The sequence below is a fragment of the Pempheris klunzingeri genome, chromosome 1, assembly GCF_042242105.1.
Source record: "Pempheris klunzingeri isolate RE-2024b chromosome 1, fPemKlu1.hap1, whole genome shotgun sequence".
Lineage (NCBI taxonomy): Eukaryota > Metazoa > Chordata > Actinopteri > Acropomatiformes > Pempheridae > Pempheris > Pempheris klunzingeri.
Window position 1 is genome coordinate 29,288,472 of NC_092012.1, and position 19,300 is coordinate 29,307,771.

The 19,300-nt window shown below is 40.9% G+C and overlaps 1 protein-coding gene across 1 annotated transcript in view; it reads left to right on the forward strand.

Annotated features, from left to right (window-relative positions):
- adamts17 (ADAM metallopeptidase with thrombospondin type 1 motif, 17) overlaps positions 1-19,300 on the forward strand; it is a 103,299-nt gene that overhangs the window by 58,783 nt on the left and 25,216 nt on the right. The window contains exons 9-16 of the mRNA XM_070834155.1: positions 716-856; positions 6,663-6,813; positions 8,103-8,204; positions 8,372-8,517; positions 9,278-9,447; positions 13,063-13,190; positions 16,877-16,997; positions 18,358-18,432. Of these exons, the coding sequence (XP_070690256.1) occupies positions 716-856; positions 6,663-6,813; positions 8,103-8,204; positions 8,372-8,517; positions 9,278-9,447; positions 13,063-13,190; positions 16,877-16,997; positions 18,358-18,432 (1,034 nt within the window). The remainder of the gene's footprint in view (positions 1-715; positions 857-6,662; positions 6,814-8,102; positions 8,205-8,371; positions 8,518-9,277; positions 9,448-13,062; positions 13,191-16,876; positions 16,998-18,357; positions 18,433-19,300) is intronic.

Below are 19,300 nucleotides of genomic sequence, written 5' to 3' on the forward strand. Positions count from 1 at the left end.
TGGAGGCAAATTCCTATCAACGTTGCTGAGAAAGTCATAAAAATGAGTCTTAAGAAGAGATTTAAAGGAGGATACTGAGTTTGCCTCCCTGAGATATTCAGAGCTTCACAGCTGAGGGTCCAAGACAGCAAAGCCCTGATCACCTTTAATAATAAGTTGAGATTTAGGAACCATCAGTTGGGCCCTGCTGGACCATCTCAACCAGCAATCAGCCTCATAAGGGTTCAACAGATCACAGATATTGGCAGGAGCCATTCAAGGCAGTGGAATCTTGAAATTAATTTTAAAACTCAAATGTAACCAGTGAAGAGCAGAATAGTGTAATGTGGTCGTCTCACTTAATAAATGTTAAAAGCCTGCTATTAGTGTTTTCACCTAGTGATACCAGAGTAAAGTGTGTTGCAACAGTCAAGTCTGGAAGAGATTAAAGCATGGGGGACATTTTTTAAGTCTGCAGAAGAAAATGAATGACCTGATCTCGGTTAGCTGTCTTGTGCAAAGCAGGACTGCAGCACTTTGGTCACCTGGGCATCAAAATAATTCCTGTGTTTGGGCTTTTTTCTGAACATTGTTAGCTAAGGCATCCTGGCTAGAAGAGAGAGTTATAGTGCTACTAGTGCAGGGCCGTAATAATTCTATATGATTTTAGATCATTCAGCTGCAGCCAGCTCTAATACTCTTTGACACAGTGTCCTTGTCCATGTCTTGTCTTCAGCATGGGAATGAGCCATGATGACGACCACGCCACCTGCACTGGTCACTCCCACATCATGTCTGGAGAATGGGTGAAGGGCAGAAACCCCAGCGACCTGTCCTGGTCCTCCTGCAGCCGTGATGACCTGGAGAACTTCCTCAGGTGAGACGTGACCTGAGTTTGATGTTGAAGATGTTTTTTGACTCCCACGCTCTAAGATAAAGCGTGTTTCATTGTTTCCCTCCTGGTTATGGGCAGTGGGAAGTACAATCAGGACTTTGCATTGATACATTTGTGTCCTAAGATTTTTAATGTGCTTGCAGATGAGCAAATGTGCTGCTACATGTCAGCAGTCAGATATTTGTGAAATGTATCCTCCTAATGCTCCACCCAGAGAGTGTTCAAATATCAAATAATCATATGAATAAATGGTATATAATACATATTTGAACCAACATTTTTTGGAAATAAGTGAGGAAAATTTTAAAACTAAACTCATTATAATGAAATGTTATTTCATTACTGATTTTCAAAATAATAATTAACACTTTTGGTTCCAAAGGATCAGTAAAGGAAGGACAGATTTCATAGATATCTGCATGATTTGGTATCATGCGTAGAACTTATGCAAGAAGTGGACGTAGCTTCTGGGTCTGAGAAGTAAAGCCAATGCGAAAGTGGCTTAAAACTGCACTCCTTCCAATGGCCAGCAGGGGGCGACTTCACTGCCTCCACTATGGAAGTCTGTGGGAAAAGAATTCTCTTTCTTTGATTGATTGATTGATTCATTACCTCAGTGAACACTTTCTTATGGTCTCAATCGCTCTTTCTTCAATGCAGCATGATGTTCATTTAGAGTAAAATAGGCAACATAGCAGGGTATGTTTTAGGGTTAGACTGTGACTAACCAATCAGAGGTCGATCATGCCTTGGCCTAACCAACCAGAGCCAGGGGGAAAAAACTCATGCGTTACTTGTAGCTCCAAGATCAAGATGGCATTAAGTCATTAAACCAGGCTGGTTAGTTTGAGCATGCTAAACTCCCTGCACACTAACCAACTGCACACACACTGACTTGCCCCACCTCTGTTTCTTTGTTTCTGAATGTTTCTGCTCTGTTGACTTTCTTCGTGAGCAGTATGTGTACTGTAAAGTCACCTGCAGTACAGTTCTTGCAGAGGCGTGTTAATGACAAAGCCTCTCGAAACTATGAAAACCAAAGTAGTACCGAATAACATGGGCACCAACCAGGTACACTTAAGCTTACAATCTTTCACAAAACAACTGCATAAGTAGACCTTTATGAAACAGGAAGGTTCACAGCACAATCAGTGAATTAACTGGAGGGGAAACAAACCAGAGAGCATCTCTCTCCCTCAATGTTTCTCTGCAGAACGTGAAATTGCAAGTGGGCCCTTTTTCATGGAATTAATTTGCAGGCTGCGGGAGGGAGGGGTAAGGCAAGGGGGGATTGTCCACTACTTAATCGATCATGGATAGCAATGTTCTCTCAGACAGATGAAAAAATACAAATGATAAATGCTAAGCATGTGTGGGAAACACTGGCTGTTCATCTGTGTGACTGCTGAGTCTAATGGAAAAAAATCCCTTTTTACACTCAAGAAATATCACTTTCATATAAGGGAATTGTTATGGACTTTATTGAATGTATTCATGCTCCCCAGAATTACTCTACTTGGACATTACTCTCCAAGCATCACTCCCATGACGAATTGTAACCCATGTGCCATGACGAGAGGATTCATATCTACTAAAAGATGAACCCTTACGATCATGATGACTTTATTGCCATTCTTCTAGAGCCACTGTGACAACAAACTTACAGACGGATGGCACACTAGAAGGAAAAAAATAGTTGTGGTAAAAGTTGGGAATACAATCACAGTTTATACTGTTGCATAGTGGCATAGTGGTTGCATAGTCTTGCTTCTTAGGCCGACCAAACAAACATTCAGTGGGTGCACTGCTGACGTCAGTTTGGGTGCGACATAGCTACTCACCTGTTCAGCTGCAGCACATTAAACAGCGTGTGAACGTACCTGCAAATGTCACCTGTTTATTCCCCCTGCTACTGCTCCTGGAGTCAATCAAACATAGACAGCGACACGCTCAGATGAAAACATCTCTTCAAAGACCACTTTTCTTTTTTCTTAGAGTAAAAGACTATTGACAATATATCTAAAAAACACATTGACATTAGTTTTGCCTGAAAAAAGGGCTAAATAAATGTGATTAGTCTTATCAGCAAAAACAAACTTAAACGAAATGAAATGTAAAAGTAATCTCTCTCCGCGGAAACAAACCTGGAAGTGAAACGTCCCACTGACTCCAGCTTCTGAGTAACATCTGGCCACTGGCCATTTGTCTAAAAGACTGAAATTGAAAAAATCTGGGGGCCTGACAGGCAAATATGGGTGGGGCCTCACATGCTCAGAATATGGCAACCATCTAAAGGACACTATGAGGGCCAGTGTCCAACTGGGAGAACGCAAAATCAGGATTTATGTCGAAAAGCTTTTTTGCATTCGTGAATCTGTCCCTGCACACTCCCAGATCTTAACTTGCAGATTGATTGCAGCTCAAATGTGTTCTTTTCTCATTTAGAAATTCTGTTTTGAATGAACACCCATCCGCTATCTGAGGTTAGAAAGTCAGCTGAATAGCATTGATGCAATGGCATGTTTACTAACAGGCTGTGTGTGATTTATCAGACTTGGTCTGTGAAGCAGTATAAGATGCAGAGAAATGTCTCCAACTCACTGAAACCAAAACCACAAACACATTTTCTCTTGCTGCAAAGACATTACCAAGATCAACTCTCCTCTTCCAGCATTAAAGACCAGAGCCAAGCATCACCCAAGTGTTGGACTCATTGGAATGATACTGACATTGATGCCTTTTTTTGTGTGTAGATGTTTCAACTTCTCCAAACCTCCATTATTAAAAGCGTTAATTGTAGTTGTGTGAGACCTCATGTTGACAAAAAATTATTTAATGTTTAGTCAAATCTTAGTAATATGATTTTTGTTAGTTTTAGTCTACAAATAGTATATGTTGTCTCTTTTTCTAAATGGGTTTTAGTTTTTTTTCAGCTGTTAACTTCTTTTTTTGCACAGTAACTATGGATAAAGTCATCTAAAAGGCACCATTTACCCGTTAATAGCAGAGTGGCCTTCAGTAGTACAGCAGAATGCCTCTTTAGTAAATCCAGTGACAAAAATGGGCTGTTTGAAAAGTGCTTCTCCCTCACCTGCTCTGTCATGCAGTAAATATAGACGAAAACGGTAGATTTAGAGAGTGAGAGTGGTTGTGTGGTGACTAATAATAGTTGTGTGCATTTTTTTTTCTTTTCCTTTAACCTCTTTTCCCCCTAAATGTGAGGGTGAAAAGATCTGGTCTGGTCTCTAATACTGCACCAACCAGTAATATTTCATATGAAAAATGAGTAGTAAGAACAATCACCTTCTATATGTTTGTATTTGTGCACTTTTTTGTATGAAAGATGGCAATTAGATGATGAATTGATAAGCGATATGTACCTACTGGAGTTTTTGACCTGTTGTAGCACAATGGGGCAGTTTTGTTCATGAGTGAGCGCTTGTTTCTCACTATTCCACTGACCTACAGGTGGCGCTAATATGTCAAGCTAAGCAGCAGTGCATTATCAAAGAAAGGGAAGAAGAAGACTGCTAGCGAGTAAACAGGGATGCATGTGAACATGGACGTAAACCATGCAGAATACACACAGTGTGTGTTTTGTTGAGCGAGTCTGAATGTAAACATAATTCTCTCTTTCGTTTGTTAAGGGGAGAAAAGGGAGTTATGGATGGAGCCTCATGCTCAGAACTGTCTAAAGAGAGCCAGTTAACTGAGAGGGTGACAAATTAGGATATTAGAAGAGAAAGAATTCACAGTTTGTCTTGTTCAGTTTATTTAACCTTGAGCTGCTGCACTTTTTCATTAATGTGACAGTTTAAATATAAATTGTACTTGTACAGTAAACCAGCCTTTCAGACCTTTACCTTAAACTTTTCCATGGCTGCAAAGGGCAGTCATGACTTGTAGCAGCCCAGAATCCGAGGACACTAACACAGGAGGGAACGAGTCCTTAATAATGTAGCGAGGCAGAAGGTAAGAGTGCAGGCCACAGTGCTGAATGGACAGCATGGCTTCTAGGTAGAAATATGTGTGTTGACCGGATTGCGAGATGACCTGGTGTTAACACAAAGTCGTCCCTTCAAACCAGAAAGCCTGTTTTATCTGGATGACAGAAGTTCAGAAAGACAAAGAGTTGTTGTACACTTAATAAATATGTATGAATCATATAAATGAAGTATGCATAATATGCAATGTGATGGTTTGATCTCCAGAGTGAATGAGTTAATGAATGGACAGCAGCTCTGCACTCCTGACGCAGAACTTAATTATGATTAATGGTTTCTCAGACTGGATTCATTTTTCATCATCCTCTCTGATGACACCAGCCTGCTCACTCAAATTCATTTACTCAAGCACAGTTTTGGGGCCCTTGCATATAACTTGTCCTTCCATTTTATGCCACCCCACTGATTAACTATACTAATACTATACTGCATTTAAAAGGGAGTTATTCTACATTGTATTCCACTATATTTGACATACAATGCATATGTCCAGTTAATAGAATATGATGCAGTGTTCTTAAATAAACAACCAAGAATTATATTATTTAATTATATAATATAATTAGAATGAGCTTCACCTCAACCAGCTACGACATGAAAATGCAGTTGGCATGCTAATGCATCAGTAACGATAATCCACTTGTAAAGTAGATTAGAACATTAGAAAGGGCCGTTCATCATTAATGAGTACTTCCTAATATTTCACTGATAATATCTTTCATGTAATATCTACTTTTGCTTTTTGTAATGGGGTATTTTTTATTGAAGTTTCATTATTTTTACTTAAATAAAGGGGACGGATGTTTCTTAAATCACTAGGACCTTCCTCCGTCCTAAAAGAAGTTTTCTCTTTTATCAATTTGTTGCCTCTGCCTCTTTCTCCCTCTTTCTCGAATGCAGTTTTTTTTTTCTTGTTTAATCGCCATAATCTTTGTTTGTGTTTTCATGAGGGTCAGGGAAGAAGGTTAACGGTGGTGCTGCCATCTAACAAGTCGGTGGATGCGGCAGGAAAACTGAAGCATTAGTAATGCTGCTGCTGTTGTCAGGGGCTGCAGCAAAAATGTTACCTTTGGGATTTTTACAATAAATGCTTCACTCTCTCTCTTGCTTTTTCCCTTAGGAATGGACTTCAGTGTTTGATGCTGTATAGAATGACAGGTTATCCCAAGACTATGTTTAGATGGACAGAGTCAGTGGCTCATGTAGTGATGGAACTGTCCAATAATCTATTGCGTTGAGGTGGACAGATTCACAGTGAAAAACAGTTGTAAGGTATTGCAGTTTATGCAGAATGTTACATATTCAATTATTTTTATATATGATATATACTGTATGTGTAAGTTTATGCCCAATATACACCTAATCTGCCTAAATTCAATAGTATATCTATAGAAATTGGGACTCTTCTTGGAGAACCTTGCGTGATGGTAAAGTCAGCCCCCGCTCATTTTGGATTGTGTCTTAATCTGCAAACGGCATTTTTGCAGAATAAGATAAATGCATTCTGCTGGACAATAAGCCCTATTAGCCCTAGGAAATTACACAAACAGCAGATAAACATCACACATACAATGGAATCTTAATTTGGCTTACACTGTATATCCTCTGATGTCACCTTCAATGTTCATGTACATCTGCTTTCAAAATAGCAAATCTGCCCAGCTGTAAATGCCAAGTCTCTTTTGGATTCAGATTTGACAATGAAAAGAAAACTCTTGGAAATACAACAGTTCGCTGGTAAGCACCCAGCATGAGTCCCTCACTCTCTCATGTCTTTCAAATAGGTCCAAAGCCAGTGCCTGCCTGCTGCACACAGACCCCAGGAGCCGTTACCAGGTCCGGCTTCCTCCCAAACTGCCCGGCATGCACTACAGTGTGGATGAACAGTGCCAGATCCTGTTTGGAACCAATGCCACTTTCTGCAATGACATGGAGGTACTACACACTGAATTTATCCTAGCATTTTAGATCTCACATATTATTCAGTTTTCAGAACATAGTTATTGTATCTGTTGTACCTAACCTACTCTAAAACCAGGAGATCCAGCAATATTTAGAATATATATGAACAGAGTTACTCTAAATAGGACAAGGGCATATTTGATTGCAAAAGGATATAATAAATGTAGTTAATACATTAAAAAAGAAAAACCTTCCAAAAAACATGTCCTGTCTTTAGGGCACACTAGCAGAGGTCCTAAACTGTTGAATGGTTTCCTTGTGACTTGAAGTCTCTGGTTAGATGATCTGATAGTTCAGTCATGTAAGGGAGTCCCACAGGGATGCTACTGGTCTTCAAGTCACAAGCAATCAGCATTTACCACAAACCATTCGACAAAGACAAGAACCTCACAATCCCATCACACGTGACAGCTGTGGGGAGCACTAAATCTGTGAAACAGCCAGAAGCCCGGAGAAGGGACTGAATGATCAATAGAAACAGAAATGGAATTTGGAGACTTGGAAGAAATCAGAGGTCATAAGATACAATTTACAATACAAAATACAATACAGTTAATCTTCCAAGCATGCAGGGCATTTTGATTTGTGACTGTGTGGTATGCATACAGTAGCAAGTAGATGCATGAAGGTTTGATGCAAAGTAAACAAGTGCACAAACACTTGTGTTTGCCTCAGTTTTTTCGTTGTAAAAATGCTTGAGATTCCAGCAGTAAGACCTCTGTGACTGAAGCCTAATATTAAGTAGGTCGCAGCAGTGTGAATTCACCTGGTCATGACTTAATGCATAACCTCAGCAGAGGAAACACCAGCATTCTGAGCTTCAAACCTGTCATTTGATTGAGAAACTTACAGGTAATATTCAGACTAAAAAGAACTGTCCTGACCATCGTGGTTGCTCCCCAGGCCTGTAATTAGAAGCCTGGCATGCCATAAAATAGTGTCCAAAGCCTTTACTTACCTTCACTTCACATTGAAAATCGAAGTAAATTCTTTCATTTTATCATGCTGTTTGCTGAACCCCTCGAGTATCTCAGAGAGCATAATCCTTCACTTTCCTGGTAGGCCTTTAATGTGAAGCATCAACAGGTAGTGTTGAGTTTTATTTATGGATCGAAAAGATGACAAAGAACGAGTAATTGGAATTAATTAGTAATTAAAAAATGAGGAAATTTTTTTGTTAAAAGAGAAAACTGGGAGCAGCAGAGTGGTGCTGATAACATGACTCTGTTGCGGTCTTTCCACACCGACCACCCCCTTTTCAGCACCTGATGTGTGCTGGCCTGTGGTGTTTAGTAGAGGGAGATGCATCTTGCAAGACCAAATTGGATCCTCCTCTGGACGGGACGGAGTGTGGAGCCGACAAGGTAGGAATGTTTAACACACACTGTGCTGGCATGCACAAATACTCAGATCTTAACATCTTTCATGCAACAGCTTCTGATAGAAGGTGCCTGTTGACTTGTCTACAAAAAGACTATGATGAGTGTGAAGTGTACTTGAAATAATTTTAATCTGTGTGTGTATGTGTCAGTGGTGCAGGGCAGGCGAGTGTGTCAGTAAGACCCCCATCCCTCAGCATGTGGATGGTGACTGGAGCCCGTGGAGCCAGTGGAGCATGTGCAGCAGGACCTGCGGCACTGGAGTCCAGTTCAGACAGAGGAAATGTGACAACCCTCCGTATGTCGTCTGTCTGTGTCTGTGTCTATATCTGAGTGTGTGTGAGTGTGTGTGTGTGTGGAGGGGTGAAAAGGGTCACGGAGGATAAGACATACATACTCTCATGATTATTTACTATAAGCCCCACATATATGTTTGTACGTGCATCTGTGTGTATGTACGTCTGTGTGCAACTTAACTTACACTTACACTTTGACTCTTGTGTCAGGCTGCAGCTGGTTTTTAAAGCTATTATCACAGAGACAGGAGAAAACCAGCTGTTTATCTAAATGTGGATCACATTAATAGCCTAGTATGATTTGTCACTGTTGTTTTTGTCATGGCATCAAAACAGATTTAGCCAACTTACTGTGAGGGAATTATGTCCTTATCCAGCAGGATGGAAAAATACAATCTGACAATGGGGATTCTGAAGCTTAAGAAAAGGCAACGCATGTTCTGCTTAACTGTAAGAAGTCACACGTGCAGTCGCAGGAGTCGCACAAAGACATACATACACAGACGTGCCTGCGTGTTAGAAGTCAGACATGTAGACACACATGCGTCTGCATTGTAGTAATCACACACAGACATGTGGGGCTTTTAGTAAATAATCATACAAGTGTATGTCCTGTACATGAGTCTTGTCCTCCATAACCCTCTTCATCCCCGATTGTGTGAGTGTGCTGCTCAAAAAATTCAGCCAATTCATCTTGTTAGATACCTATTCATGCTATATGTGTGTGTGGTCCTGTGTGTGTGTGTGTGTGTGTGTGTGCAGGCCTGGTCCTGGTGGGCGACACTGTCAGAAGGCCAGTGTGGAGCACAAGGCCTGTGAAGGTGCTCCTTGTCCCAAGGGGGCACCCAGTTTCAGAGACCTGCAGTGTCTGTCCTACGACCGACACGCCAGCAAGAAAAAGGGCAGCATGCTGACTGCTATAATTAATGATGGTGAGATACACACACACACACACACTGATCAGCTAGTTTCTCAAAATAGGCAAAAAGGACGCATGGAAAGTTGCAGTCAATCCAAAAAAAGAAGAAAAAAACAAAAACAAAGCAAAGGCTCGAGCTGCTTTTTAACGTTATCTAGTTTTTATACAATAAGTGAGCATGTGTAGCCCAGAGATATATTAATTCCTATATATGGCCCCATCCCACTTGCTGTTGGTCACATAACAACAATGTTTTACAGGTTTCATTGTGATATGAAAGGCAAGTACAAGGAAAAACAATAAGGGCCCAGAACAGAACCCTGTAGTACACCACAAGAAAGAGTAGCAGATGCATTTGGGCTTATTAACAGTGAAAAGCCACCCTTAAACATTTTACATTGCTGCCTTTCTCAAAGATCCTATACTGACATTTTTTGTCCTTACAAAAACATACATCTACCCGCAAAGTTAGGTGCTTTCCAACAATAAGTTGTGGAAAAGTAAACACTGGATGGAAATATCCCCACTGCTTTGATATTATGTGCATTATAATGTGACACGAACAGGAGGCATCAACTATGTTTTGTTAATGTATCCTAAAGAGGGAGCTTTAAAATGAATGTTCTTTATTACTGTTCCCAGGGAGGAATAATTGCACTTAAGCTTTCACTGTTGGAGTAAATTAACTCTGTAGCCACTGCACGGCTTTCAAGTAACACATTAATCACCCCACAGGCTGCAGCATGTTTATTTTATACACACATTTATACTTGTATTTATGTTGATGGTTTTAAACACACAGGTCTTAAAAACTAATTGATTCAGACTTTTTTGTTCTTGTGCTTTGTCCTGTTGCACTGCTAGACACCAGGGTGCCAGTGAGAAGCTTGGCCGTAAGCAGTGCTTCTGACCACAGCATACACAACCTAGGTCAAAGAAAATACTACTGTGAAGGATTAGACAGTGTTTCACACCACATATATTTAATGTATTTTCAGCTAGGTGGACTTGTGGAATTGTGTTGGGAAACAAAAATGGAGCAAAATGGAAATTTAAGAATAGAAGTACATGGAGAAGAAGTAATGGGACATCCAAACATATTTACCCTGTACTCTGTCAGCTTGACATATTTTTCTGACAAATTTTAGACTAAAAGCAAGCAAATGGAATGAGAACTATGACCCATTTGACTAACTGTGGCTCTGTATGTTCATGGTATAGCTCAGACTTTGTCTGATCTCAGAATCAACAAAGGAACTCCATGTCTTTCTCTTATTGCCCACCGTTCCCTCTACTTTTTCTCTCGTCTCCTTATGTTCCTGAAGTGGAGTCAAACTGCCTCAGGAGAAGCACAGATTTTTTGTTCAAGTTGAAACACTTTTAAGTTGCATGAATTGGTTTTCACCATATTTCACACTGCCTAGAGGGACTTCATGAGAGCATGCGAGCCAACCTGCGCAACTCACTTTTCATTGATTCTGTAGGTGAACACGATGCCTCTAAAAATTCCCTTTGAATTCAGCCTGAACACACCTTAATGACCCCCGTAGGAGGAAGTGCATGAGCTGAGTCCTAATACTGGACTCTTTGATGTCTGCATTCAAGGTTGGATATGCAATAATGGGCTTTCATGGCTCTCCTATTCCAAAGGCTCTGCCAACTTCAACAGTTGTTTCTTTTGCAGGACTTCAGTATTTCAGTCCATTGTGCATTGTGTAAGTTATGGATACACTTTCTACTGACACATTTTCACATTAATATCATTACATTTAGGAGGTTGGCCAGGGCAGTCTTGTGTGGATACACTTTTTTATCAGCCCAAACCCTGAAGTGGGATGCAGCTATGAGGTTGGGAGAGATAACAGATGATTGGAGACTGAAATTCACCACAGGTGTCATATCGCTGACCAGAACTGTTAAAGTTGGAATTTAATGCAATCTGTGATCTTTATCTTGCTTTGGTCTTCCCAAAGTGTACTAATATGGATCCAGACAGACACTCCTTTATTCTCCTCCAGCCAGCTGGGTCACCTCCCAGCTGACACAACCTTGACTGGAAAAAGAGTTCTTCTCTGTTCTGCTGTGTGTTGTGAGACGGTCTCAGCAGCTCACATCGTTGCAGCTGTCTGACAACAGCTTTCTTGCTTTTGATCAATTATGGGAAATTTTTACTTTTATTCTAACAGGGTGTTAATATGTTCCTCTTAGGGATGACAAATTCACCCTTCTTTCCTTCCTCCCTTCCTCTCTGTGGTGTATTTAGAGTCAGTTTATCAATGGCCATTTGTCCAGGGTACTGGTTAACACACAGTACCTTTTAGTATTGTTGTTGATGTGTCAGTATAATAGTAGACAATAAAATGAGGTGTTGTTTGCTATTGCTCTGGAAAAAGCTAACTTAAGTGGACCCTCAGTCAAGATTACTTTGTCAAACTAATATTTCCAAGGTCAAGAATGAACCTTGTGTATACACCTTGTATGAACAAATTCAGTGCTTTCAGATTTTTACATCTTGGTGTATTTGTACTCTTGTAATGGTGAAAAAGGTTGTAAATCATTTACTTTGCAGGACCACAAAATTGTCCATTTTATGTTTTCAATTAAACACGCTGTTAGCTGCCTCTGAAAGTGTGAATAAGTCTGTGCCTGACTTCAGTTCATGACGGCGGCTGGGTTGAGTTGCTTTATCATGGCTGTGATGTCATGAACGGTCATGGCGCAGGTAGTGCTGTAGAAATTATTTGTCATTACGACTACGTAAATTAATGACCACTAAGCCTTACTGCTTTACCAGCTACTAACTGGCCACAACTTCCACAACATCCTCCCTTTGACTGATTTATATGAGGCAAGATCCACCTCCTTATCACGAGGCAACCAATCAGTCGAACAAATGACAATCTGTGACTGGAGTATTTCACTCACTCAGGTAAAAGTAATGTTACTTTAAAGACATTTTACTTGTGTAAAAAATACAATGTAAAATGAGAATGACACCCCCTCTGTCTTTAGTTTCTACCAGCAGAGCTCTTAAGGTGTTGAATGGTTTGTAATAAGTGTTCCTCCTCACTCGAAGATGTTCTGACTGTCCAGCCATGTGACTCCCATTGGGATGCAGTGGTCCTTTTGATTTAGCACCATCAGTCCTGTTCTTAACTGCCTAAGAGGTTTTGTGGCAGAAAATTGTCACACCCATCATCAGCCATCATCCTCATGAGCTCAAGAGGTCGATTGTTCGGAAAATGGGAATATTGGTCCTTTCTAATGTTGTTTGAGCAAGCAGCTCAAGCTACCTTTTATTTTTGTATTATTTTATTTATGTCTTTAACTCTAAGTCAAAGATGCCCGTCTTAGTATTTGGGATATTGTATGTGCACTTGAATGACATGCAGAGACAACACTTTGCTAGTTAGTTATCAGTCAGCTGCACTAGTTCACTACCCTCCAACTACAGGCATATGGATTTAGAATCTCTGTGTTCATTTATTGCTTTCATGTAGTTTAATTTGCTTCTGAATAATAACATTGGATGGCAACACACCTTGTTGGTTTTTGTGCTTTACTATTGTACTAAACATCCAATGACATGACTTTGTGTCCCTTTGTGTTTATGTGTGTGCGTGAGCAGAGAAGCCATGCGTGTTGTTCTGTAGTCCGGTGGGTCGAGATGTCCCGGTGCTGATGGCCGACAGAGTGATGGACGGGACGCCCTGTGGACCGTACGAGGCCGACCTGTGTGTGAACGGACGGTGTCAGGTACACACACACACATTCTCACACACACGTGCACAGTCCTTCAAAATCATGTCACAGCGTGGCCTGCTGGCTCTTCTGTCCAAGATGTAAACAGCTTCTTCGGCTGCTAGACATTGACTGGCGTCACCTCTAACCTTCCCTATGATGATGACCATAAAAAGATCGCCAAGGTGCAGTGCCCCAGGACACTGCCATATACGATGCGACAAGCAGGTCAACCATAGGCTCCTCCCTGTCATGAAACGGCACCAGCAGTGTAAGACAAACTGATGGGTCAGAAAGCATGAAGTTAACACAGGAGGCCACTGTTTGCTTCCTGCGTCCTACAATAATCAACACTGCTATAATCTAACATTAATCTTTGATTAACCCTAACCAAGTTGTTTTTGTGCCATAACTCTAACTAAACCCTCTCCTAACCTAACCATAGAAATGGCAGATCAGAAAATATGAATGCAAATCAATGTGGTAGTTTTGAAAGGCTTTGACACACTGTGTTATTCGGCAGAATGGGGCTTCACATCACTTTCATGGCTTGTTTTTAAAGCCACTTCTGCTCCCACTCTTGGATCGTTACTGTGTGAGGTTCACACTTTATAGTAGCGTACAAAGCATCATCATAAGTATTCAGCTCAAGTAGCTTCAAGATCACTCTTTACAGTTGGAAATTGGACAGTGGTTGCTAGTGTTACATATTAATGATATCAGTAGCCAGTATAATGCAGCCAGGTTCCAGTGTCAGAGAGTGTGAATGGGGAGAGTTTTTGGCATTGCTGTCAACACTAAAAAATTCAATCAGTCATGAAATAAATACGCAAATAAACACATGTCCCAGTGCAGAGCTGTGAAGGAGAATATCCCTACAGGGATCGATAGAGTACCTCATTCATTAGCAGTTTGCAGTGGTGGAGTGCATCCACAGCCCGTTCCCCTGGGGAGGGTTGAGGAGTTTATTTGGATCTGGTGTCCCGACTACAGTCAGTCTTTTGTGTTTATTTGCAAATGTTGGATGCTGGTACATGTGGGAGGAATTCCCCCTCCTTCTGGCCAAGGCAGAGAGAAACTGGTCCAGAAAGTCGAATATGGATGCAATTATCATGACGCACATGTGCTCACAAAATACTTACTTACACATCAGCAATGACTCATGTATTGTTAACTGTGCAAGATGACTTAGAATAAGGACAGCTGAAGCACACAATGCATATATGTGTTTTTATATGTGTTGTCTCTGTCTTACCCATAATATATATATAGATAGATATAGAGATATGCATATCTATCTATAGATATATATATATATCTATAGATAGTGAAAAAAAGGAAAGTGTAGTTGTGCTGGTCTTTGTATTTAGACTGGACTAGGACAGAGATAGGTCTTAGGGTTTCGGATTCTTGTTTAGGATTTAGGATTCATGTTTAAATTAGAATGATATTCCATCCTATTCCATATCGCATAAACCTCAGGTCAGTCTGAAAATACTTACTGTGCAGTGAGCAGTCATCAACAAGAAGTGAAGTCAACAAGTTTTCATCCTAAATGATCATATGAGGCGAAAAAAAGAGATTTAAAGCAAATTTTCATCTTCTGTCCAGTGTCCTCAATGTGTGCAGTTTTGCAGATCGACCATGTACCTGCAAAGGCTTCAGAACCTGCAAGTATCTACAGTATATGCTCACGATTTGTCAAGGCTAATCAGCCTGAATTTCTTGTTTCTCGCCTCTTTCCTTTATCAGCTTCCAACATCCACATCGTGCCTCAGCTGGGCTCTGCCTGAACATTCCAACCCACACACTGGTTCTGCCCTTTACCTGAAAGGGAGAAGCAGTGGAGGAGTTGGAGGATGGAGGCTGTGAGCTGCAGACAGAGTGAAGTAGGCAGATACTGAGGTTACAGAGGGAGGAGGAGGCATGGATGTTTTTCTAAGCCTGGCATGTGAGACTCAGGCATGCTATGAAAACACTGGCAAGGAGAGAGAGAGAAAGGAAAGAGAGGAAGCAGACAGGAAAAGGGCCGAGAAATATATTCAGTGAAGCTATGAAAATAGACTGTGTCTGGCTGGAGGAGGACCCTGGAAGTCTGACTGAGCTGCAGAGGGGCCCCATATGGTCCTCTGATTCGGCAAACTGTGCACCATGCTGTAACTTCTCTCATGCTCCGCGCTCGTGTGTCTGGCTTAGAATTTAAGTTCCCGATGTAGTAAAAAGGTCGGTGTCTTGTGAGCGTCATGATTCTGAGCCACAGACTTGTTGCTTATTCAGACTAGTGATAATATGGACAGCCACACACACACACACACAGCTTTATCTCCTAAAACCAGCAGTAACTGCCCCCTATTGTAGTAATGATTTTTCTTTTTTTTTCCTGTGGGATGACACCTTCCTGTTTCCTAGGCAACGCCTGTCCTTTAATCCATTTGTATGCTGTCCCACAAGGGTAACTTTGAGGGCCGTTACTGTGTCTGTATATATGCTCTGCTAAGCTCAATGCTTCGCTCATGACATGAAGATCTCAGGTTAGCTGGTTCAGCATCTGCTTTTAAGTCTATTTTTATTTTCATAAAAACCATTTGCAGGTGGTCTTTTTCAATGTGCCTTAATATATGTCTCATATTTTATTTATTTCTACTGTCTATCATCCCACCATCTATTATCCACTGCTCTTGGTTTATTTTATGCTCCTTTTTTTTTTTTTTTTTGTAGTAGCCTCTTTGTATTATTGTGGTCATCCAGCTTTCTCCAAAAAAATTACCTGTCACTTCTAATTTGCTGTAGCAAGTATGTTTTCTATTGCACGTAACATCACCCAGATTCCATTTTGTATCAATAGAACTAGGAAACTGAACACTTCTGCAAAAAATTAATAACATATGTTAACATTTAAATTGTTTTCCTACAATATCAAAAACTTCTGGCAACCGAACAACTTAACAGTTTTACAGTTCTGTTTAGGCGGCTCAAAGGTCCTGGGTAAGATTCAGGAAAGACGGTGGTCTATACATCTTTAACGTGACCCACCTCACCACTTTTAGTAGTCTAAACCTAATACAATAAAGGGCTCAGGTAATCAGATACAGTCTTACTTCAGTGCTGGTAAATGTTGGCTGAAATCCACACTCACCCACAGAAGTGTTTTAGTGGCTCTTTCAGTTCTGATGGTTTTAAATATATCAGTATATACAGTATAGGTTGCTACAAGGGCGCTGAGTCAGCTCCTGACTTCACTGTCCACAGATTGTATCCAACAGTCGAGCACATCCTCAGCTGGTCTCATTATGGATACATTTATGGCTCATTTATAGCTTCAGCATCAACAAGTCGGTTTTTCCATGTTAATACATATCCTTAAGAGGGTCCGTATTGACATGAAATAGGCAAGATATAGGTTGGTGCATCTATTTCCTTTAGTTTTAACACCACCTTCTGATGGGTGACTGAACTACACGTGACACAGAACAAGCCAAGCTTTTACCCTGTACCTCCTATACTAAATAAACTCTACTGGTATACACTCTGTATTTACTGGTAAATACAGTGTTTTAACACAGATGCCCCTGTGGGCAGACAAACACACTCATGTAGACACACACACACACACACACACACACACAGAGCAGTGTACGCTACAAGTGCAACTCATCAGTCCTCTGTTTTACTGTTGTTCTTCGCTGTTTTGTTGTGGTCAGAAAATTGGCTGTGACGGCATCATCGGCTCGTCGGCGAAAGAGGACCGCTGTGGTGTTTGTAATGGGGACGGGCGCTCCTGTAAGATAGTGAGAGGAGACTTCAACCACACCAAAGGAATGGGTGAGTGTCTGTGCCTTTTAGTATCTAACTAGTATAGTATAGTTACTCTGCATGTGCTGATATATGTGGCTCATAGTTCCTTCATTGCTGATGTGATGCAGTTTTTTTGATCAGTTCTAGTCCAACATTGGTTGGTTGAAGCTTCAAGGCCTGTAGATGCCACATGCTGGATGTTTCTGACTAAAACTTGACGTTTCTGAAATGAAATAAGTTTATATTACAACAACTGTCATTACATTTGAAGTGTGCTTAGGGATCAGCCAGGTATAGTTTAGAATTTCCAGCACAGTGAAAAGCAATTTAACTTCTTTCTTTAACGTCTTTTTTTATTTATTTATGATTTATTTATCCACTTGGTATTGATTTTTAAACTAGCACAAGGAGTTCCAAACTCAGAAATATTTAATTGCTACACATATAGTAGAGGCTTAAAAGGCAAAGACTATCATTCTTATTATTATTGGACTTGCTGCAATCAATCATTTACACATGCGGTGTAGTGTAGTGATAAATTGGGCTGGAGCAAATACACATATGTCTCACCCCTTGTTTGATAGCAAAAGCAGCACATCAGCAGCAGAAAAGCATCCATTCTTCTCTTTGTACGCACAACAAGAAAGTCAGAAAGCCGGTCTGTATCAAAATCGCTAAACTATGGAGAACAATGGCAATGTAGATGGTACCTCATTCCTTTATCCTTTCAGGTGTTTATTATCTGCCACAGTATCTAGAAATGAGAAATGCCTTTGACTCTGCAAAGTCTTCATAAGTTGAATTGGGCCATGCACATTAGGCATACATCTAACCCATCCCCTTTAAAACAAGCACCAGAGTGTTTGGTGATAGAAAGACCAGATTCATAATACAAATGAATTACAGTTCACTGCATTGCAAAGTAGACTAGAATTAAAGAACGTAGTGTAAAAAGCTTTTATTACTTCCCACCCCTTCTTCTAACATAATTGTATGTGAATGTGTGTTTTTTAGGCTGTTGCACTGTCAGACAATTACACGGGATTTACAGCTCCTGGTTGGACTGGATATCACACAGAATTAAAGCACACACAGCTCCCTTTCACCATTGCTGCATTTAGTAGTTCTCGATTATAATAGTGATCATGGATATTTGGTTTATGTAGCCAGTGTGAGAGAATCTGTGGACACTGATAAACGAATCAATAACCAGTCATCATCTATGCAGAAGTCACTCACCAGTGTCCACATCATGGCACAAAATGAGTCAGAGATGGAGCTAATATCAGAAATGGGAGCTTGTGTGTTTAAGTGTGTGTGCACACGTGCATGCACTTGGTCCACAGGACATGTGACCTCCCTTCCACTTCCTTGTCTTGTCCTCCAGTCACCACTAGGCAGTGTAAGAGGGTATCTACCTGTGTGATGGCTAAACCCAGAGCTGTCCCCAAGTGTTTCTCATGTAAGATGCATGCACTGTGTGTGTGCTTGTGTGAGCGTGTGTGTATTTCCTGCACTGCCTGGAGTGTTTTACTGTAGTAGATGAGATAAGCCGTTATCTGTGGGCTCCCCTGGGGCGTGTAGTCTGAATCTTTCAAAAAAAAAAAAAAAAAAGCTTGGTTACGGTTACATAACCAGCTGTTTGACCCCATTACCCCATAACCCAGCTGTGAGGTATGCCAGGGATGCATTCCTTTCATCCAAGGTGTTTCCTTCTCCCTGCTGCTCCTGCCAAGTCGGGTAGTAACAGTGGACGGAGAGAAATAAAAGGTTAGACATGTTTGAAGTTTGACATTTACAGCACTGTAAAAAATGTCATACTTTAACATTTGGCGTTCGCTTCTTATCACGCCAAATGTGTTGCTTGTAAACCCAGGTGAGCCCATGGTAGTCTGTGTCTAACCATAGGTGGACGGGCAGGGTGGTGGAGGGCTGATGGATCCAGCTGGTTGGCTTTCAGGAGGGAGTGGTGTGTTTGTTCATCGTGGACACAAGTTGCTCAAACCCTCAGAAAAGATCTCTGCAAGATCAGTTTCAGCCCGGGCTCACAAAATTTTGTGTCATGAACGCAACCTCTTAAAATGCAAATACCACATGTGCACATAAAGTGGCACTCTTTTTCCTCACCGTGAAAGGGCTGTATGATAAGACTGTACCACAGACAGGCAGTAGACTCACATTGATAGTAGGTGCTTTGATGTAGGGCAACACTTTTAGACTCCAACAAACTCTCAGGAAGGAGCATTTAGCTTCTTAAAGCTTCTTTTGGCTAATTTGTTACCATACAATTGTCTATTTATTCATCCATCAGAAACACAAACATGACTGGA